The sequence below is a fragment of the Ovis aries genome, chromosome 11, assembly GCF_016772045.2.
Source record: "Ovis aries strain OAR_USU_Benz2616 breed Rambouillet chromosome 11, ARS-UI_Ramb_v3.0, whole genome shotgun sequence".
NCBI lineage: Eukaryota > Metazoa > Chordata > Mammalia > Artiodactyla > Bovidae > Ovis > Ovis aries.
Genome location: NC_056064.1, coordinates 22,407,260 through 22,431,173, shown reverse-complemented (window position 1 = coordinate 22,431,173; position 23,914 = coordinate 22,407,260). Strand labels below are relative to the sequence as shown.

General features: G+C 36.8%; 1 protein-coding gene across 3 annotated transcripts in view; it reads left to right on the top strand.

Moving 5' to 3' along the window:
* YWHAE (tyrosine 3-monooxygenase/tryptophan 5-monooxygenase activation protein epsilon) overlaps nt 1-23,571 on the top strand; it is a 34,292-nt gene extending 10,721 nt beyond the window's left edge. Inside the window, exons 2-7 of one of the 3 annotated variants that reach the window (XM_027975154.3) lie at nt 11,542-11,741; nt 15,061-15,167; nt 15,812-16,018; nt 18,057-18,193; nt 20,967-21,013; nt 22,616-22,678. In XM_027975154.3, coding sequence (XP_027830955.1) covers nt 11,542-11,741; nt 15,061-15,167; nt 15,812-16,018; nt 18,057-18,193; nt 20,967-20,974 — 659 coding nt within the window. In that variant the 3' untranslated portion in view covers nt 20,975-21,013; nt 22,616-22,678. Of the gene's footprint in view, nt 1-11,541; nt 11,742-15,060; nt 15,168-15,811; nt 16,019-18,056 lie in introns of all 3 variants that reach the window. The other 2 variants (XM_027975153.2, XM_060395312.1) reach the window with 2 other exon arrangements.
* Nucleotides 23,572-23,914: the final 343 nt, after the last annotated feature.

Genomic DNA, 23,914 nt, shown 5'->3' with positions numbered 1-23,914 from the left:
GGATTTGACTAGATGACTTTGTAGAGCTCACTTCTCAGAGGCTTTCTCAGCCATTTTTCCAGAGTTAAATATTATAAATATTATAATCATTAATATAATTTAATTATAATTATTATATTATACATATTATATATATATATATACCCTGAGTTTGAGAATATGAGAAATTTCTGTGGTAATACTGCATAGTTTTTTATCTAGTTTTAAAAAAAATTGTCAATTCTTATTTTTGAGTGGCACTGCATACTTTATGGATGGACCTCTGACTATTTTTTCCCCATAATTTAATGTAGTTTATTGATTTCTGTCACTTTCCCCGGTATCTGCCTCTGTATTTTCATACTATGTTTTGATTAGTTGATAGGATTAGGAGTTCACTTCTTCCTCTTCACAGTCATTCCTAAAGATTTCTCCTATATACCATTCTTGTACTTTTTTTTCTTTCATTGTGCTTTTTAATCAGTAGGTATTTATTTAACATTTCTTAGGAATGTTCGCCCTTGTGAATGATAAAATAATTTATGATACCTAATATAAAGGAGTTTACTAGGAGTTTAGTTTTCCTCCTGGAGAAGGAAATGGCAACCCACTCCAGTACTCTTGCCTGGAAAATTCCATAGATGAAGGAGTCTGGTGGGCTACAGTCCATAGGGTTGCAAAGAGTCGGACACAACTTCACTTTCACTTTTAGTTTTCCTAGTTTTAATAGATGAGGTACTCATTGGGGTGGATAAGATTTGGATGGTGGGAGAGGGGGATTGCTTCAGATGTATCATCAAAGGTACGATATGGGGTGAAGCATATGAGGCCTAACAATGGAAATGTCTGGGCCAGAAAGAAAAAAAAACGAAGCCAGATTATACGAGAGGCTTTACTTACTAGATTTAAGTTCTGTGTGTATTTTTTGTAATGATAGAAAGTTTAATTCAGCAAGAGTATAAAACAATGCACGTAATGCTCCAAAGTGTATATAGTAAAAATTGACAGAACTATGGGAAGAAGTTGACAAACCTATTACTGTATTGGGAGGTTTCAGTAAACATCTCTTAGTAAATGGTAAGTCAGGCAGACAAAAACAAATGTAGAAGCTTTGAACACAATTAACAAGCTTGAATGAAAGGACATAAAATATATACCCAGCTGTAAGAAAATATCCATTATTTTCAAGCACAAATAAAACATTTATAAAAATGCATTATGCAGTCATAAAGTAGGTCTCTGCAAATTTGAAAGAGTAATCCTTATAGACCATTGAATTTTACATTAATTGGTACACAAATCACCCAGAGGTCTTCTTTAAGTAGAGATGATAGCCAGAGGGTTGTGATGGTGGATGGGATTCTGCTTTTTCATAAGCCAGCTGATGTCTGATGTTACTTGTCTGCAGACTGCACTTCCTGTATCAAGGATTATAGATGATGTTCTTCAACTGCAGCTTCTTAGTTTGAGTTTCTCAAGAAGTGGACCCTGAAACAAAAGATTTAGGAGTCAGTGATTTACTTTGTTGGTGAAGGAAACATCAGTTGGAACTTGAGGGCCAGCTGATAGCCAATAAAGATGTATTATCAGGCTAACTACGTCTGTGGGCAGTTGTTACTGAATTACCGTGGAAGAACTTTGAAGACCAGTGTCAAACATGTCTCATAGCCTTCTACTGGAAATAGAGAGTCGGTGCCTGACTTCAAAGGACAGGCTGATATGCTTATTAGGGACAAATGCAGCTGGTGATTTGAAGTTGAAGCCAGTGCTCATTTCTTGATTTCTGAAAATCCTAGGGCCTGTAAAAATTATGCTAAATCTACTCTGCCTGCACTCTATAAATGGAACAAAAAAGCCTGGATGTTTAGCGTGTCTATTTACGACATGCTTTATTGAATATTTTAAGCCCACTGTTGAGACCTACTGCTTAAGAAAAAAGATTCCTTTCAACATATTGCTGCTCATTGACAATGCACCTGGTCCCCCAAGAGCTCTGATGGAGATGCAGTCTGAAATTAACAGTGTTTTCATGCCTGCTGACACAACATACATTCTGCAGCCCATGGATTGAGGAGTCATTTGAAGTTTAAAGTCTTATTGTTTATGAAGATAGTGATTCCTCTGGAGGATCTGAGTGAAGTAAATTGAAAACCATTTGGAAAGGATTCTCCATTCTAGATGCCGTTAAGACTAAGTTCTGTGTTCTTTATTTAGCTCATTACTGTGTCAAGTGCTTTGTCAACACTCCCAAGTGCTTACATCCTCCTGGATTCCTTTTTGTTTTTAAATCTTACAAGAGGCAAACAAAGAAAAGGATTTTAACATGTTATTGAGTTCCTACCTATTAGGTGCCAGGGAGTTAATGATGCAATCTCATTTTAACCCTCATAACCCAGTAAGTGGTGGCTATCTTCCAAATTGTAGGTGAGGAAACAGGTTCATAAAGCTTGAGTGACGTAGGTCAAAGTTACATGTAGCTATGACAAGAATATTGAAAATGATAACTAGAATAAAATAAGACCCCTTTGAGAGTATTCCCAGACCCCCTATTTTGTTTTCAGCATCCTGCTTGTTTCCTGGTACTCAACACAAAATGAACTTGTAGATGTCACATTTTTAATTCTGTCTGCTTTAAGCCATTTGAACTTTTGTTTAGAAAAATCCCAGGATTGGCTTCCAAATCTTGACCAAACAGTTTACTCAGATTACTTTTTTCTTAATACGTGTAAGATAAGTGTCGATAATTTTGGTCAGTTTTAATGAAAGGTAACTAGTGATTACTGTAGCTTTTTATTTCTCTAGGAACATGTCAGTGATAGAAGAAGACTCCTAAAACTACACATTAGCTTCTTGTTGTGTTTTTAGATCTTTTCCACATTAACTATTGGAATTAAAAAGATTTTTTTTTTTTCTGCAACATGTAGTTTGTGATCTTAGTTTCCCAACCAGAGATCAAACCCAGCCCCTTGACAGTTAAAGCATGGAGTCCTAACCGCTGGACTGCCAGGGAGTTCCCAGTTAAGAATTTTTCAATGGACTGAGTTACTATTTTGAGTAATGTAAAATCTTAAGTTGTGTTTTGGCACCACATAGAACTCTTTAGTGATTTGGAAGCACACATAAAAGTGCAAAAAACCTTTTAAAGTGATGTATCACAGACTTTGTGACGTAGCTGAATTATTAGTGGTAAAACTAAATTGTCAAATTCAGCAGGGATTTTAATGTTCAATTGCCAATATAAGTCACTTTTGCTTTCTGAGAATATATATATATTTTTTTTTTTCTGAGAATATATTTTGCAACCAGCTTAATCTGATGGGTTTATGAAAATATAGCTCTGGCAAAAACCATGTTCCCTAGGGATAATACTGACTTTGTTTGATGGTTAGCTGATAATACCTGTCCTTAAAATTACGCAAGTCAAATTTCTTTTCTATGCTCTATGGTACATAATTGTTGGTGCCAGTAGTGTATTTGTCACTGTGACACAGGAAAAGGATAGTTTAAGAAAAAATTTGGCTCTGTCTGTATATTCCTAAATATTAATGGTCATTGCTACCAAGAAATGAATCATAGAAACTTCACAGAAGTTATGAGTCCATCAGATCATCTGAAAACAGTGTAATACCTGGACATTCACATAAATAACTTCCTTTAAAAAAATAGATTTATGTTTTTGACTGTGGTGGGTCTTTGTTGCTGAATGCAAGCTTTCTTTAGTTGTGGAGAGTGGGGGCTACTCTTTTCATTGTAGTAGCTTCTTTTGTGGATCACAGGCTCTGGGCAAACAGGCTTCAGTAGTTGTAGCACCTGGACTTAGTAGTTGTGACACACGAGCTTAGTGGGTTCTGAGCATGTTGGATCTTCCCAGGCCAGGGATTGAACCTGTGTCCCTTGCATTGCAAGACGATTCTTAACCACTGGACCACCAGGGAAACCTCTCACAAAGGTAACTTTCTATAGAAATACTGTCATTGGTTTCATGAGATCAGAAGTATCTGAGTAAAGACTGCTTCTTACGTAAATTGGTCATTTTCTGTGACTCTTACTTAAAGATCTGCCGTATATGGTAAATTCCTCTTAGATTTAGTACCTTGGAAATTTTTTTCCCAACACACTTGAAACTTCTTTTTATCAAATACAGTAACAATTTAACTTGGGAAATTTTAAGTTGTTGTCTCTGTTGTCATTAACCATAGGCAAAATTTGTTATCTGCATTAATTAATTGCCTGTAATTCCAATGCATATCTATGCTTTTATAAGTAATGTCTGATTTGACAGTTTTTAAAAAATCTTAGTGTGGTTACATTGGCTTTTTCTTTAAAGCTATATTGAGTCACTGTGGTGTGCCCTCCCTGCTTCTTCCAGCCTCTTGTACTTCAGCAGTGAGGTCATGTGAGTTGTTTTGGCCAGTGAAACGTGAGCAGAAATTTTTGTCTGTCAAACTGTATAGAGGCAGTGATGAGCCCTTTCCTGATCTCTTCTGTTTCTCCCCTTGCTTCTTGGACTGAAGTTCCAAGGCTGAAGTGAAGCCTGAAGTATCAAATGGTACAGCTTAAAGATGGTGGCCTCACCCAAACATTTGAGTGAGAAGGAAACTTTTGTTGTGTCAAGGCTCTGAGACTTGGAGAATAATTTGGTTCCCAAGCACACCTGTTCTATCCTTTGGGAATACAGAATTATCAGTTGCAGTTCGTGTGAAAACATGTTGACTTTCTCTTTGTACTTTCAGTTTTGAGATGTTAACTAGATTACATCCAGGCCTCTCTGCTTTCCAAAGTCTTAGGGGAGGCTGATCTGTCTCAAGATTATATGCCAGATTCTCTAAAGATGAATAAAACCATCCTTTGGCTGTTAGGTTAAGTACATACATGCTGTCATATGAAGATCATTTTACATTCTTGGCATGCCTCAATGTGAATGAATAATTAAAGGGTATAACACTCCCCCTTTTTGTGCAAACTGAGTCTGTGGTGGAGTTCCTTCTTTTCATTCCTTAATTTCTAAACCATCTCTCTTCAGAACTAAGTATTGAGATTTTAAGGGAGACATTCATCACATTAAGCTCTTTGGCCAACTAGAGCTCTTTCATCTTAGGCTTTTTAGTTCTTTCTTTGTCCTCAGTCTAGCTACTCTCTAAATACTGTTGCTGAGACAAGTCTGGTTTTCTGCTTTTTATTCATTTGGGAACTTCTCCCTCCCCCTAACGCAGACGTCAGATTTTCCTTTGCTGGTGTTCTCTTTCCCTCTTTTAGCCCAGATGACACACATTTTTTTTCTGTGTATGGTACAAGAGCCATTTATCTTCATATATCCTACCTTTCCCTGATAATCATAAGATGAGAATGTTCTAAACTGTTTAAACTGTTTGACACTGGGGGCTTCTTTGCGGTCCAGTGGTTAACACAGCAGGAGTGTGGGTTTGATCCCTGGTGGGGGAACTAAGATCACACACCATGCGGCACAGTCAAACAAAACAAAACTTTTTCTCAGCAATTTGGAAATTACTTGAAATATTTATTCTCTCCCTCTTGCTGTTCTCATTTAGTGAAGAATGCTTTTTCTGTTGGTGATTCTCTTTATTGTATTATCCTTATTTCAGATTTTTATTTTGTAAAGTGTCTGTAAGATAATAGTCATTGTGTGGTAAAGTAAAAAAGCTAAATAGGGGGAAATGGTGGCATTATATTGAAAAGTACAGATCCTACACTGCTACTTTTAACAATAGATCTTTCTCTTTTGAAAAAGTACTCTGTGTAATAGAAATATTAATGTATCTTGGGGGCGTAAACGCCTCTCTGTTAGTTCAGATATATACATACAAAATACATTCTGATAGATCCCAGACTAATGATTTCAAACAGCCATGCCTGATAATTAAAAATTGGTCTAGAGAGATTTTTACTGAGGTGAATTTTTATCATTACAACAAGGTGAATTTTACAGTTTTACAATTTGCAGAGGTACTTTGCTTTTTTCCCCTCTGGCTTTCCCCATGATAGTTCTGCATCACCCCTGAAATAACTTTGCATTCTTTCCATTTGACATGGTGATTTGGGAAGCTTGCCTTCATGTAAGCTAGAAATAAATTTATTGTCTTAAGTTTATTCTCATGTTGGGTCTATGGAGGCGTTTCTTTTCACCACTCCCCAGTTAATTGAAATTCTGCTATTATCATCATGTCTGTCATTTGGATTACTTCTCATTGAGAAAGGGGGACTACAGAGTTTGGGACAGAGCTACTTGGTTTATCTTCATTGTGTGTGTGGGCTAGTGTATGTGTGAGAGAGAAAGAAAATACACAAAATAACAAAATTTACCATATTGATTATTTTTAAATGTATAGTTCAGTGGTGGTAAATAAATACATTCATATTTTTGTGTAGCCATTACTATCCACCCCTATAATTCTTTTCATTTGTAAAGTGGAAACTATCCATTAAACAGTAACTTCACTTTCTCCCTTCAGCCTCTGGCAACTAATATTATACTTTATGACTAATTTAAGTATCTCATATAAGTGGAATTGTACAATATTTGTCTTTTTGTGACTGGTTTCTTTCACTTAGCATACTGTTCTCAATGTTCATCTCTGTTGTAGCATATTGCCGAATTTCCTTACTTTTTAATAGTCCATTGCGAGTGTATACTATGTTTTGCTTATCTATTAATTCATTGATGGATTCATTGATGGACACTTGGTTGCATCCATGTTTTAACTATTGTGAATAATGCTGCTATAAAAATACTCAAATATATCCCTTTAAGACCCTGCTTTCAGTTGTTTTCGGTATTTGCCAAGAAGGGGGAATTGCTGGGTCATGTGGTAATTCTATTCAGAAATTTTCAAGGAGCCACCATACTTGTTTATACAGCAACTGTACCATTTTACATGTCCACTAATAGGACACGGGGTCCAATTTCTCCACATTCTTGCCAACACCTGTTTTCTGGTTTCTTAATAGTGGCCATCCTAAGGGGTGTGAAGTGGTAGGTCATCTTAGTCTTTTAAATAGATAAAAGGAAGAGCTGGATTTTTTTCCCCTGTTGACTGTTTCTGTAAACATACCCTATACCCTAAGGTGCTCTCCATTGGAAATCAAATCTGGTTATTATTTAAAATGACACTTTTCTATCCTCTGTTACAGACTGCTTTGATGGGTTTATTTCCTGCCCCCTCCTTTTTTTTTTCCACCAGCCTGTCACTTTTCCATATAAAAGACAAGTCTATAGCCTTCACATTCACATACTTTGTGCCTCTTCTGAATAATCTGTAGCAGATGAATCCATAAGGCTTCTAGAATACGGTATACCAAGTTCTCAGAATATACCCAGATGCCTTGACTTTGTATTATGAAAGAATTTTGGTCTTTAGTCATTTCATGTACAGGATTCAAGATCAGATCATATAATACTATGAGTCTCTCCATAGACTTGTTAATTGGGAATATTATTTGAATGTAGTATAGGCATTTACTGCTTCCCAGGAGGTGCTAGTGGTAAAGAACTCGCCTGGCAAGGCAGGAGACATAAGAGACAAGAGTTCGATCCCAGGGTTGGGAAGATCCCCTGGAGGAGGAAATGGCAACCCATTCCAGTATTCTTGCAGGGATAATCCCATGGACAGAGGAACCTGGAGGGCTACAGTCCATGGGGTCGCAAAGAACTGGACACAACTGAAATGGTTTAGTGCACACAGCAGGGTAGTCAGTAACAAACAGAGGCAAGCTGGTTCAGTGTAATGGACTAGGCTGTTAATGAAGGAGAAATGACCTGGAACAAAACAAGCTTAGTATTTGGTTCAGACGTCCTTTGAGTTGTGAGGATTACATATTTCAGGGTTTCTGTAACTGGGGATTTTCAGTCAGCTACCCATTGTCCCTCCAACTATCAAGAGTCCCAGGAATTGTACAAGAGTCCCCTCATGTACCCAACTCTGCCTCCACAAATAGTGATTTGATCATGAAATTGCTGTTCTCTGGTTCATAAATTGTGAACATATCTGCTGCAGAGAGATTTGACAGCCTCCCTTCGTGCAAGAAATGCTGAGATCTCATTGATAAAAATAGTTGCTGCAAAGGTGATTTCATGAAATGCTAATTGTGTTTGAGAAGTTTATGTGAATACAACAAATGTTAATCCTCTGCTGTTGGAGGTTTTAAGGGTGTGACTAGTCTAGAATTTTGGAGAAATAGGGTTTTCACATGGTTTGGTGGGGGTGTATTGTAGTTAGGATTATGTTTCTATTGCTGGTGTTAAATGGATGCTAAGTGTTAAAAGGTGTTAAGGATGACACCAGTGTTATGAGAATTTCACTATAGTCATAATTTGCACAAATTGATACAAAGCACTGGTTGTAAGACTTCTAGCAGCATCATGAAGCTCTTTCCTTTTCTTATTCATGCTACCCTTAGTCTTATTCCTCCTGGAATGGAGACATTTCTGAAGGCAAAGAGCTGTGAGTAGTTGTTGGGCTTTTAAAAAGTAACTAAATTTATTTGACTGCCCTGGGTCTTAGTTGTGGCATGTAGGTTTTTTTGTGTTTCTGTTTTTTTTTTTTAAGTTGCAGCATGTGGGATCTGGTTCCCTAACTAGGGATTGAGCCCAGGTCCCCTGCATTGGGAGCTTGGAGTCCTAACCACTGGACCACCAGGGATTCCCTGCTTTTAAACTCAGTAATTAAAAAGCAGGTAACTCAAAAACTGACAAAGCATCAAAAGGATATTTTCCAAAGAGCATGTACAAATAGCCAGTTAGCATATGAAAAGATACTCAGCATCATTAGTCATTAAGGAAGTGCAAATCAAAATCTGAGGTACCTCTTGATGCCTACTAGGATGACTTTAAAAAAAAAAAAAGGAAACTAACCAGTGTTGGTGAGATTATGGAGATATTAGACTCATCCTCACTTGCTGACCCTATTTATAGTTTCAGTTTTTAAGTATATATTCAAGAGACTTGTGTGCATTCTTACATGAATGTTTATAGGAGCATTATTCATAATAGCTAAAAAGTGGGAAGTCAGTGTACAAAAGTACATTAACTGAACGGGTGAATAAAGTGTGGCATAGATATATATAGTTGTGTAGTTGCTCAGTCATGTCCATCTCTTTGCCAACTCATGGACTGTAGCCCACCAGGCTCCTCTGTCCTTTGGATTTTCCAGGCAAGAATACTGGAGTGGGTTGCTATTTCCTTCTCCAGGGAAATCTTCCCAGCCCAGGGATTGAACCTGCATCTCCTGCATTGCAGGTGGGTTCTTTACTGCTGAGTTAACCGGGGAATCCAAATTTTTAGATATTTTAGTAATGTTTTTCCATATATAATGTTGTAAAGCTCTGTAATTTAAAAGAGTTATTGTCCTTTGTTGGTGTAGCTAGGTTACTGTTTATTTAATTTTATTTAAAATTTTATATATATTTGGCTGTTCTGGATCTTTGTTGCTACACAGGCTTTTCTCTAGTTGCGGGGAGAAGGGGCTACTCTAGTTTGTGGTGCTTGTGCTTCTCATTTTGGTGACTTCCCTTGTTGCAGAGCATGGGCTCTAGGGTGCTTGGGCTTCAGTAGTTGCAGTGAGAGAGCTTGGCAGTTGTGGCTCCCTGGATCTAGCGCACAGGTTCCATAGTTGGAACACACAGGGTCTAACCAGTGTCTCCTACGTTGGCAGGTGGATTCCTTACCTAGTAACCTTAGCTTTTACCTTTACCTTAGCCCTAGGTTGCTTTTTAAATTGCTTTGTTGGAGAACTAGTGTGGCAGTGAGCTTGAAATGATACCCCTTAACTCCTAAACACTGCCACAGTCATTTTTCCATGGCTGTGGTTAAAAAAAATTGGATGTTTCAAGTGAATGCTCTCAGGCTCCCACAATGAATTAATGGTCTTATTACCGTATATGCTCTGGTATTTTTTTTTAAGCTTCAGAATCGCCTTAAAAAATTCAGCGGTATTGAAGTAAGATTTTATAATATACCCAGTTTACACATAAAACTGTTTTAGTAAATGTGTTCAGTTGTGTAACCACCATAGAACAATTCTATTTCCCCAAAATTTCCTTTGTACTCCTTTGCTCATCAGCCCCTCACTTCACCCCCATGTCTTGATAGCCACTTCCTTTTATAGTTTTACAGTTTTTTCTCTAACTCGATTTAAGTGGAATCATAGTCCATTTAGGTCTGGCTTTTTTCAGTTAGCATGGTGTTTTTTAAATTCATCCATGCTGTTACTTGTATCAGTAGTTTTTTATTCTTGAGTAGTATTCCATTGTATGGATGGACATTTGGGTTGTTTTCACCTTTTGAATGTGATAAATAAAGTTGCTCTGGACATGTGTATAGTTTATGGTGTAAGAAACTACACTGTTTTCTAGAGATCATACCATCTTAATGTTTGTATTAACTTACTGTATTAACTCCCTGATATACTTCCTGGAAATACAATTTTTGAAAACATCATTTTGTGGGATTACACATAATTTAGTATATCATTAAGCAGTGTTTCATAAAGTCACCATCTTCAGCATATACTTATTATGTATTATGCATAGAATGTATGCTAAGGATGTTTGTAAAATGCAGATCCTTGTGTCTCATTACCAAAAGTTCTTACTCTGTAAAGTTGGAAGTCACATGGTGGTAACGACATTTAGTCATTTTCAAAACCATAGTTTTAATTAATATATTTGTTTAATTCTTTGCAATTCTTTGTATTTATTTCTTTGCCCGTATCAGATCTTAGTTCCCTGATGAAGGATCAAACCTGGGCCCCCTGCATTGGGAGCACAGAGTCTTAGCCACTGGACCACCAGTGGACCACCAGGGAAGTCCCTTCATTAATTATTTGTTCAGTTAGTGTTTCTTGAGGGGATTTTGGTTCTTCCTTTGCATTCACATGCATTTTATTACATTTTTTCCCCCTGTACTCAAGATCTCCCAGTGTTTATCTGGGCCCCTTTGTTTGCTCGCCATCTAGTGGTAACAAGTAAAAACCACCCAAATGAATGAATTCATAGGTGGTGGACAGTCCCCTTCTAAAGGAGGAAGGATTGGAAAATCCAAAGATAAGTTTGTGACTAACGAAAATGCTCGCTATATGTTTGCTATATAAATGAATGCCCTTTCCTCCCATGACTTTTTTTTGGGGGGGTAGGAATTCAGTATTATTTAGTTGGGAAATAATTTGAGAGAAAATGCATTTTAGAGCCTGTAAATTTAAAACTTTTGTCCTAAATGGCCAGCTGAATTACTTTTACTAGGAAATGGGTTAGGTGTACATGCCTAATTGTCTTACTTACATGAGAGAGATGCCTCCAAGCCATACTAAATTATACTTGGTACTATATGAAGTCATTTTCTAGATCCTCTTGTTCTGAGCTCTTAATTTACTTTGTCTTTTACATGTTTTTTAGTTTTTTTGCTCATGCTAGTTTGATTGTGAAAGCAATATTTTGCTAAAAAATGTGTCTTTTGTTTTACATTAGCTGGACAGAAAAAAAGATTTACTGTGATAGGGATGTTTTAACAAAACTTAGTTTCTAAGGTCTGATTTTTCTTTTCACTTATAGAAATGGTGGAGTCAATGAAGAAAGTAGCAGGGATGGATGTGGAGTTGACAGTTGAAGAAAGAAACCTCCTATCTGTTGCATATAAAAATGTGATTGGAGCTAGAAGAGCTTCCTGGAGAATAATCAGCAGCATTGAACAGAAAGAAGAAAACAAGGGAGGAGAAGACAAACTAAAAATGATTCGGGAATATCGGCAAATGGTGAGATTGTTACATCCTAGTGTTAGAGTCGCTCAGTTGTGTTCTGACTCCTTTGTGACCCCATGGACTGTAGCCCACCAGACTCCTCTGTCCATGGGCTTCTCCAGGCTAGAATACTAGAGTGGGTTGCCATTTGCTTCTCCAGATGATCTTCCCAACCCAGGGATTAAACCTGGGTCTCCTCTATTGCAGGCAGATTCTTTACTGTCTGAGTTACTGGGTGGCCTGCATATCCTAGACATATCTTGTCATATCCTGTGGTTTAGTCGCTAAGTCATGTCCGACTCTTTGCGACCCCATGGGCTGTAGCCCACCAGGCTCCTCTGTCTATGGGATTTTCCAAGCAAGAATACTGGACTGGATTGCCATTTCCTTCTCCAGGGGATCTTCCCAACCCAGGAATCGAACCCAGGTCTCTTGCATTGCAGTCAGATTCTTTACTGACTGAGCTGTGAGGGAAGCCCAAAGATTGATGTCTGAGGTGTTAGACTATTGAGACCTTAGCCTAGTACACACATTGTTGTATACCTGTGTAGTGTATATTTTATATTTTACTGGATTTACATCTTTTACTCATCTGGGTTGAGAATTAGAGGCTATACAGTATTTTAGGAGAGAGAAGACTTTTTTTTTTCCTGAAAGCTGCAGAGAGCACCACACAAGTAGACAACTAATTTAATCATTATTTCTATTGTGGTGACTACAAAATACTTCATTGAGTACCTTGAAATTACCATTCTGGACAGCTTAACCAGTATTCATGTGCCTGTTATGTACATCAGTTGATAGGTAATATGGGTACAAAAATGAGATAGTTAATATCCTTATGAAAGATAGGTCTAGTCAGTTTTTATAATAGAAAATATCAGAGGGTGTCAGGTATTGGTAAGTTTATTGTCTCAGATATTATATGTGGGTTTACACTGATGTGTAATGTTTTTCTTGCTGTGGCTTTTGGTCAAGAAAGTTTAATCTAGTGCACTGGTTCTCAAACCAGAAGTGACTTTGCTCCTCAGAGGACATTTGGTAGAGACATTTTTGGTTTTCACAACTTGAGTGGGTAGAGATGAGGTTACTGCTAAGCATCCTATTAGGCATAGAGTAGCCCCCCCCCCCCCCCCCCCCCCGTTGAGTGTTGAGAAACTGATTCTAAACACACTTTTAAAAGTACAGTGGAAAACAAACAAAAAAATACAGTGGGAGAAATTAAAAAAACTGTCACAAAGTTAGCATGGAGTGAATTTGGTGGATAGAGGGAAAGGGGAAACAGCATTTGCTGACTTACATGATATATTTCTGAATTACAAAATATGTGTGCAAGTTACTGTATTTAATCTTTAAATGACCCTGTAAAGGGTAGATATTATTCTAGTTCCTAGATAAAGACGGGTGTTCTGAGTGATTAACATACCTGGGATCACATAGAAAGTGGTGAGCTGGTACCAGTGTGACCATTACCTTCAAACACATTGGAACGAAGACTAAAGATTGTCGGTATTCAGGTTGGTGTTTCAGAGGGATGAGGAAATGAGGAGGTTGAGAGTGCTGAAGGGAGAAGTCTGTGTGCTAGATTGTGGGATTTGGGGTAAGAAGGAAAGGAAGCAGGAAGCAAAGAGAGGAACTGATAAATTGGGAGAAGATGAAAGAAAAGAGACTGGAGGTCTTGATGTGTCTCTAAGTATAAATAACAGGAGTAAAGGAACTAAAAAAAGAAGTTGTAATCCAGTAGTAAAATATTGGAACTTAAAAATTCCAGGCTAGAATAGCACAGTTAAGAGTGCACAAATAAAGGTCATGGAGTTGAGATCAAGAACTACATTGAAAGGAACATGATAATGCCTTGATGTGTGATACCAGGAATTGGAGAGGTTAGCTGTAGATACTAGTGAATGTGGGTGAAGGGCCTGCAGAGATCTATTGATGACAGAAATTGACATTTTAAAACATAGTGGAGGAGCTTCCAAGGGAGGAAGGGTTTGGAGTATTAAAACAGTCATCCTAAGTCAGTGAGGACTTAAGAGTCTGAATTCAGAAGTCATCCTCCTCTTAGAGCAATCTATCTCTACTTGAAAAGCCATAAAGAAGGTAGTTCATTCAGGAGAGAGCTGGTTTTACTTAGAATCAGTAAGATTATAGAAGATTAGTGGGAGAATTATTTACAATGGAAAGAAGGTTGCAGAGGGCACAAAATGAATTTGGAGAGGTTAAACAATGTCATTGTGAAAGAGTAAAAGTATTATTCACTCAGCTGTGTCCCTTTGTGACCCCATCGACTGTGGCCCTTAAGGCTCCTCTGTCCACAGAATTCTCCAGGCAGGAATATTGGAGTGGATTTCAGGGCATCTTCCCGACCCAGGGATCAAACCTGGGACTCTTGCATTGCAGGCAGATTCTTTACCCTTGGAGCCACCAGGGAAGACATTGTAGTAACAAAATTGAGAGAAGAATGTATATGTGTGTTAAGAGGTAGTATGTGTTTTTGGCATGATAAACGAATTGAAATGAGTGGCAGTGTTTACTTCAGTCTGTGGACTTTTGATGTCGTAGCTGGTTATGGATCTATCAGTAAGGTGATTTACAGTTGAGCATAATAGTGGTTGGGCTTCCCTGGTGGCTCAGAGGTTAAAGTGTCTGCCTCCAGTGCGGGAGACCTGGGTTCGATCCCTGGGTCGGGAAGATCCCCTGGAGAAGGAAATGGTAACCCACTCCAGTATTCTTGCCTGGAAAATCCCATGGACGGAGAAGCCTGGTTGGCTACAGTCCATGGGGTTGCAAAGAGTTGAACACGACTGAGTGACTTCACTTTCACTATAATAGTGGTTAAGGAATGTGAGTCGTGGAGGCAGAATGCCTGGCTTTAAGTTTTTATTCCATCCCTTAGAAACTGTGAGCCTAGCCATGCAGCCTACTTGGGTTCAGGTTTTCACTCTGCTTCTAAGTTCTTTAAGTTAGTTATCTTTGGTCAAATATGGTGATCTTTGTTTTCCCATGTAAGTGGAGACAAAAGCTAGTTTTTTTAAAAAAGCTAGTTAATATGTTGCATTCAGTAAATAGTAATCACAGTCTTCTATAGCTGAACTGTGAGTTGTCGCGCACCCCCACCCCCACCCCGCCCAATCACTTAACTAATGGCATGTAGGAAGAAATACTTCACAATAACCGGAGACAGGTTTTCTCTGCTTTTGTATCGAGTGGAAAAGGAGGTTTGGAGAGGGATATATATGTTCTCTTTAATATGGTTCTTTTCTCTAAAACCAGAGGTAGAATGTGATAATTTGTGTAATTTCTTAAATAATTTTTGACTTCTTTTATTTTTCAGGTTGAGACTGAGCTAAAGTTAATCTGTTGTGACATTCTGGATGTACTGGACAAACACCTCATTCCAGCAGCTAACACTGGCGAGTCCAAGGTTTTCTATTATAAAATGTAGGTCCTATACTAGAAGGGAAGATAATCAGATTAAATAAATCAGATTAAATGTTAGCTGTCTTAGAATCATCAATTTTTCATATAGATTTTTCAACATTCTATTTAATGTTGGAAGGATAGTTAAGAGGAGTGATTCTCAAGACTTAGTTTTTGAATACTCATTTGCAAATTCACTGCTAAGAACAGTCAGTATTACTGCATTTAAGATAGACAATAGCTATAAAAAATGTACTAAATTTTATGTTAACCTATTTATATATTCATTTGTTTGTGTGGGAGATACCCACTAGCTGTAAGCAATGCCTTACACAGTTCAGTCTTAACATTTTATATAGTTTTTTTTTTTTTTTCCATCATTAACAAACTGTTGTGCTGTTCTTTGTAACCACTTTCTATGTTTAATTCCGGTCTATCGAGTGATAAAATTTGTTGATTTTTTTTAACGTTTTCAGTTAATTTCTCTAGGATTTTGCTTATACTTGGAAATGTGAAATTTGAGTCATTCCTGAAAGTTTTTGAATTATTGAAATATATACATCTGTTGTTTCATGTTTTTTATCACAACTTGATTTTATGTAATAGAGAAAATTTTTTAACAACTTTAAATGCTGTGTTTTTGTTGTTGTTTTGTTTTGCTTTAGGAAAGGGGACTACCACAGGTATCTGGCTGAATTTGCCACAGGAAATGACAGGAAGGAGGCTGCGGAGAACAGCCTAGTGGCTTATAAAGCTGCTAGTGATATTGCAATGACAGAACTTCCACCAACACATCCCATTCGCTTAGGTCTTGCTCTCAATTTTTCTGTATTCTACTATGAAATTCTTAATTCCCCCGACCGTGCCTGCAGGTAAGTCTCTAAAGAGAAAAAAAACTTGACTGTGAAAGTGAAAAAGGTTACCCCCCCAAAAAATAGCTGCTTGTTTTTCTGTCTTGTTCCCTGGGGCTGCTTTCCTTGACTTGGTCCTGTAATGAAGAATTTTGGCTCTTAACACAACTGTTTTGGATGATGCAAAGATAGATCTATTTCAGTTCACTAGGATAGTAGTTAGGATAATTATGTGATGAGGAAAAATTTGATTGGTAGAGTGAAAAGAATCTTGTTACAGAGTAGGAGTAAGGAACGAGGGATTTTCATAATAGAATTATCTTTAATTTTGTATATTAGCTTTCAGTCGTTGTCTCCTGTTCAATATAGTTACGCTCTTAGTATGCATACTGTGCTGTATTTTCTGTTGTAAAGTTTGCCATCTTATTGATATATTTAAAAGTGTTACCCCATTTATACTTCAGGTTATTCCCAGTTTTGATACATAAATTTAAGGAATATATGTGCATGGTTTTTTATTTAAGTATACGTGGCATGAAGTTTATCATTCTGTGTTTCAGTGTGCAGTTCAGTGACATTAAGTGGGTGTGCATGTGTGCTCAGTCATGTCCGACTCTGACCCCTTGGATAGTAGCTCCTCTGTTGATAGAATTTTCCAGGCAAGAATACTGGAATGGGTTGTCATATCCTATTCCAGGGCATCTTCGCAACCCAGGGATTGAACCCAGGTCTCCTTCTGCACTGCAGGCAGATTCTTTACCACTAAGCCACCAGGGAAGCCCGCCAGTTTCCTTTGTCCATGGGATTCTCCAGGCAAGAGTCCTGGAGTGGGTAGACATTAAATACACCCGCAATATCGTCTGTTGCATCTATTTCTAAAACTTATTTATCACCTGAAACAAATTTGCCACTAAACAATAACACTATATCCACCTCTGTCTGATTTTCTGATAATCTCTTTCTGTCTATGAATTTGCCCATTTTAGATAAATCATACAATAGGAGTACGCATTACAAAGTAACTTCGGTGTTCTTGGGTATGTAGGAATCAGATATTCCCTGAAAGAGATTTTTCAGCTGTCAGGTGGATTCTTTTGAATGAAAAATCAATATTAATTCATCTAAAAACTTTCTAGATGGCTAGTTGAGTGAGTCCAAGCAGGTAATGTATCTTAACTGAAGAAGCTATGGCTGTTCAGGGATAGTATTGGTTGACTCTTTGATTGCCATTCTCTAGTCTAGCCGTTGAACGCACAGCTTCAACCTAAGTCCTTTCCGTGCTTCTGCTTTAATGTGAAGTATGCCATTTGTGCTCTTTCTACCCATTAAGATTGTTCAAGTATGACTTCCTAATTTGCTTACCCTCTTGGGTCCCTGAAGTACTTTTCTAGGTTGGCACTTCATTTTTATGTTATAGTAGCTATTTATGTCACTCCCTCTATTTTAGGTGTTTTTAAAAAGTTCATTGTGGACTCATATGTCTCTTTGCTCTTTTTCCTACCTGTTCCCAGCATCACTTGATGTACATAGTACACAGTACTCAAAAAGTAAAGGTGAATTTTGTTTCTTAACTGTAGTAAATGGCTTATATGATCTCATTTTTGTGGGGTTTTTTTCTTTCTTGCTGTGTTAACCTTAAATTTTATTGGATTAAATAGTGAGATACTGTCCCAGAATTTTTTCTTTTTGCATTAAAACTGTATTAAATAAAGTTAAAGTGACTAGAATTTGGAAATACCTTTCACATGCATATATTTTGATGGTGGCTTGGATGGGATTGGGTCTGCTTGTCAGAAGCATAGTAATAAGTGGAACTCCAACAAGTTTCACTAGTTGCACAGTTGCTGGATTACAAAATTTAAAAAGGAGTTTCATTAGTAACACCTGTTTTCAGTGCCTAAAGCATTGCAGTGCCAAGCATTCAGTGTCTAATAGTGTCTAGTAGTGATAACTAAAGAAATGACTGAGATTTAACTATGTCATTTCTAGAATCTGTTTTTGGACTTGTTTAGTTTATTTCAGACTTTTTTTTCATGATACATTATGTGAATTCTTGTAGGTTGGCAAAAGCAGCTTTTGATGATGCAATTGCAGAACTGGACACGCTGAGTGAAGAAAGCTATAAGGACTCTACACTTATCATGCAGTTGTTACGTGATAATCTGACACTATGGACTTCAGACATGCAGGGTGATGGTAAGGAGACTGAAGTTAAAATGTGTCTCTTTCAGTTGTTGGATCTATTTACTCATAGAAAATTGGGATTTCTTTACATTATGCTATAACTTAGACTCAGCCTACCCTCCAAACTATCAAATTTTAATTATTACCTTTACAGGAAATGGTATCAAAGTACAGCCTTACATTTTGGTCTGTAAGATAATAATGTAAAAGGCCTGTTTTGTTAATAATCAAAGATTTAAAGATTTACCTGTCATAACATGGGCTAAACTTAGTTTTCTGTTCTGTCAGTTTTGAAAGATGGAGAGGAAGCAGTTCATATTACCATTCCTCAGATTCAATTTTAGGGATCTAAGGTTAATTATATTTTACTGTTGTTGTCACTGTTTTGGCTGAGTGGCAATCCTCATTTTAAAACTTAGATGGTTATAAGTAGATATTTATGGTATCTTTTCTGTGTGAAAATCTTTTATCTAAAAAAAGACTAATTTCCCTCTGTATTCTGTACAACAGATGAAACACCCTGCTCATATAGATCCTTATTTAAGAGATCTGATATAGTCTCTTTGTTTTCTAGAAGTTGCAGTTGTAAATAGTTACTAGAGCATTTTATAAAATTTAATCTTGTGGTTAGGAGTAGGGTAGGTGCTTAATGATTATTCCAGATATCTGTAAGGGACCAAATTTGTCACATTTCTTGATTTTAAAGAATATTTTATTCTACTCATTTCTAAAGAATTGTTTTTACCCATGATAGATCATTGAAAGGGTGGGGGAACTGCACGGGGAGATGGACACAAACTAGTGTGACATGATAATTATAAGAGTGTTTGTAACTGGCTCTGGTGATACAGGGAGTGGAAACAACATTTGCCATTTTTAGTTACAGATCCTTTAAAAGTGTATTACCCAAACTGAAGCATGTTTTGTATTCCTTGAGGCTAGATGTAATTTCTCTTGGTCAGACCAACATATATTGTATTTGGAAACATAACTTTTTAAAGATGTCTCTGAAAATGGATGTCAGGGAAATGTAGATTGGCACTGAAAGGACAGTCAGATTTTAGAATTATCTTATCTTACGGTCAGTGAGAGTTAGGGGGGACTGCTGCATGCAGTAGCTCTGTGAACCATTTAGAACTTGACTAGCTTTGGATTGAGATTTGTGGTGCATGTGACTTACTTGCGCACTTCACCAACAAAGCCAGATGGAGTCACAGGTTACTTTTCGTCAGCACAGCACTGCAGGCAACCACTATCTGTGGGACTCAAAACCAACTAAACCATCTCTGAACTAATGACTGGGGTTCCTTCCAGCTTTAAATTCTATTGTATTCTAACAATAACTACTAAGAAGAATGGCCAGATAGCTGTGGACTCTTCATAGTCACCCCCAGCTCAGAGAAGACTAATATCTCTCTGCCTGTTTGAGGGGATAAAAGGAAAAAGCATGTGGAGAGTTTGGTAAGCGGTATTGACCTAAAGTAAGCTATACCTCTTTGATCTCTCGGGATATTTTTTGAGGGTGAAAAATACCACCAACAACAAAGGTGATTTTGAAAAGTGGGTGGTTTTTTTGGACACATTATTTGGTACAGATGTCACCTTCTATAAAGTTGCTAGATTCCAAAAATAAAAAAAAATAGTCTGATTTTCTGTTACCACTCATAACCAAGAATCGATTAAGGTAGATTGTGATTCCATTTATACAGAATCAAAGATACTCTTTTTCTTGGTTATCAAGCATGTTTTATTAAATGGATTATTTAAAAATAAAATATCTTTAAATTTACTATGTTTTCATAGTTGGGAATGTTCTTTGTACAAAATGTTTAATTACACTTTAGGGTAGATTTCTCTTTAATCTTAAACACTTAAACTAGTGAAATTCAGTTGCATCAATTCCTTATGGTTTCATAGATTGACCAATTAATTAAATTTCATTGAGACAGATAATTTTCCTTTTAAGAGGTGTGTTACAAAATATTTGGAATTAGGAAACATAGTTTATCTTGAAAAATTCAAGTGGTCTGTTGAAATCTTAGCAAAATAAACAAGCTGTCTGAAATTACAAATTGTTGACACTAGAAAATTATTTGCCAGTTTTGCTAAAAGGTGTAAGGTATTACATGTTAAGTTGGTTTTGTGATTTAGAATCAATGCTGAATGAGAAGAATTTGGGTTATGAAGTTAGGATGTTACTTGCACTTAGTTGAAGGATTATTTAGATTGTTTTCTCCTTTTTTACTTTAAATGTGAAAAGTGGTGTAAAAAACCATTTGAATTGAGGGTTTCTAAACAAAGAAATCAATGAAATTTGTGTTGTTCACAAACCTTTACTTATACATGCTTGTATTCTTTTTGCCTGCAGAATGCTAATGTCTGTCTGGGTCTGTTCAAACATAATTCTTTAAAGGGAGCACCACTTTTTCTCATCAAGCAATTTCAGTCCTTTTTCTTTGAACCTAAGATCAGAGGACTGTTTAATACACATGTTCATAGAGAGGAATCTCTGCTTGTTCCCTTTCTCCCTTCCCAATCCAGAAACTGGGCAAGGAAATACATATCTGAGGAAACGTTTTCCCCCTTCTGTATACCTTTTAAGAGGATATTTCATCCTCTTAAAAAGGAACAGATTATTTCTTAGAGTGAAGTTCATACAAAGTAAGATTCTGAAATCTGATTCCCCTAAATCATTGGTGTTTTCCTTTGTCCTGCTCTTGGTTTATTTTTCTTGTAATGTTGCTTTCATATGATTGTTCTCCCTCCCTTTCTCCTTACAATATAGATTCCTAAAGGAAAATCCAACTCTTCCTTTCCTAAAAACTCTACTTTGTAAGTCATCATCATGGCACAGTGAATTCTGCTTTTAGTTTTGGTTCTTCACTAATCATGCCTGCATATCATCATCTTGTTGCTTAAAAAACTGCCTGTTATACATCCCAGGATGCAAAACCTTTTTAAGACATTTATGATCTGCTACCCCTGTCTACTTCTGGTTGAGTGTGACTTCTTTGACAATGTTTTTACGCCAGAGTTACTTGGAACTTTTGGCAAATCTAGTGGTTGCTTATAAGTAAATTAAGAGTGTGCTCTATTGATGTATGTTAACCGTATTTTGGCAGTGTATTGCTGTTGAAAATGAGTGTGAATGTTCTTATCATTTCTTAAGTTTGAATACATTATTGTTCATTGGGAGAACAATTGGGTGGTCCATCATTTCTTCCCTCAGTAAATGGTTGTTTTTGTCTTTTCTTTGCATGTCTTTCTAAATGTGAGTCAAAAAATCTTTATGTACCTTAAATACTTTATTAAAACAATAAATTGCAAACATTTTTATCACAAAAAAAAATGTTGAAATGACTAAAACTATCTTTACCCTTACTGCAATGACAGCATTTATAGTATCAAGGTCTTTAAGACAAGACCATTTAAAAGTGTTCCTCAGAGTTTTGCTTTATGTCTGTAGGGAGCTGGTCTTAGTGTCATTTTTCCATTCTGAATGAGTAATTTAACAAGTAGTGTGAATGGATGAATTATCTAAAGTATCGTGATTGTTGGATTAGTTAATTGATTTTTCATTTATTTTGATCAAACTAGTAACTACTTAGGACTTAATGGTTTATTACAGCACAAAATAATTTAACTTTTATCTGCTTATTTTTTGGCAGAAGCCTGCATGCTTCCTTATTATGGCTGTCTTATGCTTATTAATAGGTAGATGACTGGTGAATAGGCTGGCTTTCGATTGCATGTCATAGTGCAGTTGAAATTCCTCAGGCTAATTAATAATCATGTTCAAAGGGGAGAGAAAAGTGGCATGAGAGAACTGGTCCAAATGCCCTTCTTTAATAACCTCAGTGGTCTGGTTTACTTTGAGCATGCTGTTCCACTCTGGTGTGAGAGATTTGGTTTATGGTTTGGTGCAATTGTCCAAGATACAAAGTGTGTAAAATATTCATTTACAAAAGCAGAATCCTCCAACTCCTTTGAATCATTTTACTGCTCAGTTCTCATGAACCTTCAGATCAATTAGATTTTGCAAAAATTTATAAAATACTCTTGGTTCTTGAAGAGGTGAGGTTATTGAGAAAGAGTATTTTGACTCAAGATATACATGAAAGCTTGAAAATCATTTTAATAATGTGGTTACCTTGGCTGTCTACTTAAGAGCTTTTTTAGCATAAAAACATTGACTTTTACTATGCATCAATTTTTTTTTTTTTTTTCATCCTGTGATCATTCAGGACCTTGATCCAGCAGCACCTCTTGGCTTAGGCATCTAAGGTGTCAAGGATGGTAGAAGTCCTTTGCCTGTCTGTGTTTATACCAGTTGTATTAAATATAAGGAGTCTTATGCTTGGAATGATACCTTTGTCTGTCCCCACAGCAACCTAGTTTAGTAGGTTATAAATTAATTGTCATTCTTCTTTGCAGGTGAAGAGCAGAATAAAGAAGCGCTGCAGGATGTGGAAGATGAAAATCAGTGAGACATAAAAGCCAACAAGAGAAACCATCTCTGACCACCCTAGACCTTCCCATCCCATCCCTCTTGGAAATTCCCCCATTGTCACTGAGAACCACCAAATCTGACTTTTACATTTGGTCTCAGAATTTAGGTTCCTGCCCTGTTGGTTTTTTTTTTTTTTTTTTAAACAGTTTTCAAAAGTTCTTAAAGGCAAGAGTGAATTTCTGTGGATTTTACTGGTCCCAGCTTTTAGGTTCTTTAAGAACACTAACAGGACTGCATAGAGGCTTTTTCAGCATTACTGTATTGTCTCCTGCCAGATGTGGCAAGATCACCATTAGAAATGGAAATTACATTCGAAAGCCATTAGAATTTTACATGATGCAAGCATCTAAGAGAAAGGTTAATCACACTATATTGGTGTATGTGGTATCATTTTCCCTTTTTCTAATTGTTTAAATTGAATTTTATACCAATGTTTAAACTTAATTGGATGTTAGCTTGAGGTGGTAAAAAGGTTTTTTGGAGAGTTTGTTGTAATGGTTTTGCTGTAAAAAAGTGTTTCAAACTCTGCTGAAATGTTGCTGAAAAGCGTGGTGCTGGTAACAGTTCAACAATCCGTGGCTGCTCATTCTTGCCTACTTTTACTCTCCCTCTGAAGCAGGTTAGCGTTGAAGGTGGTATGGAAAAGCCTGCATGCGTGTTCAATTCTTTGTTTCTTCTCCTCCCCTCTCCCCCAGGGCCCCGCCCCTCCCCTCCTTCGCTCGCTCAACCTCTTTTGTTCAGTATGTGTAACTTGAAGCTAATTTGTACTACTGGATATCTGACTGGAGCCACAGATACAGAATCTGTATTGTTCTTACTGAAACACAGCATGGATTAACATTAAACTTAAATAAAACAAACCTAAATTAAAAATGCCAAACATTATTGTGCCTCTATCCTTTTTCCTTCTACAATAAAATCTCTAGTCTAAATACATTGATTATAGTTTTTGCCTGAATGTGAAGAAGATCCCGTTTTGTTTTTTTTTTCCTTCTATAAATCGCTTGCTTCCCAAAAATGATGTATGTTTCTGGGGGGAAAATTACCTGTATGTAACCTGGTTCTGAAGAACAGGGAGTATAAATAGTGCAAGTATCCCGTCCTCTAAATCAGGTAACAATGTGATGTTTATTTTAATCATTAAAGTGCCAATGTTTGTTTATAATACCAAATTACTTAAGGATCATCTAACATGCGATTTTTGGAGTTGTACAACTGAAGGC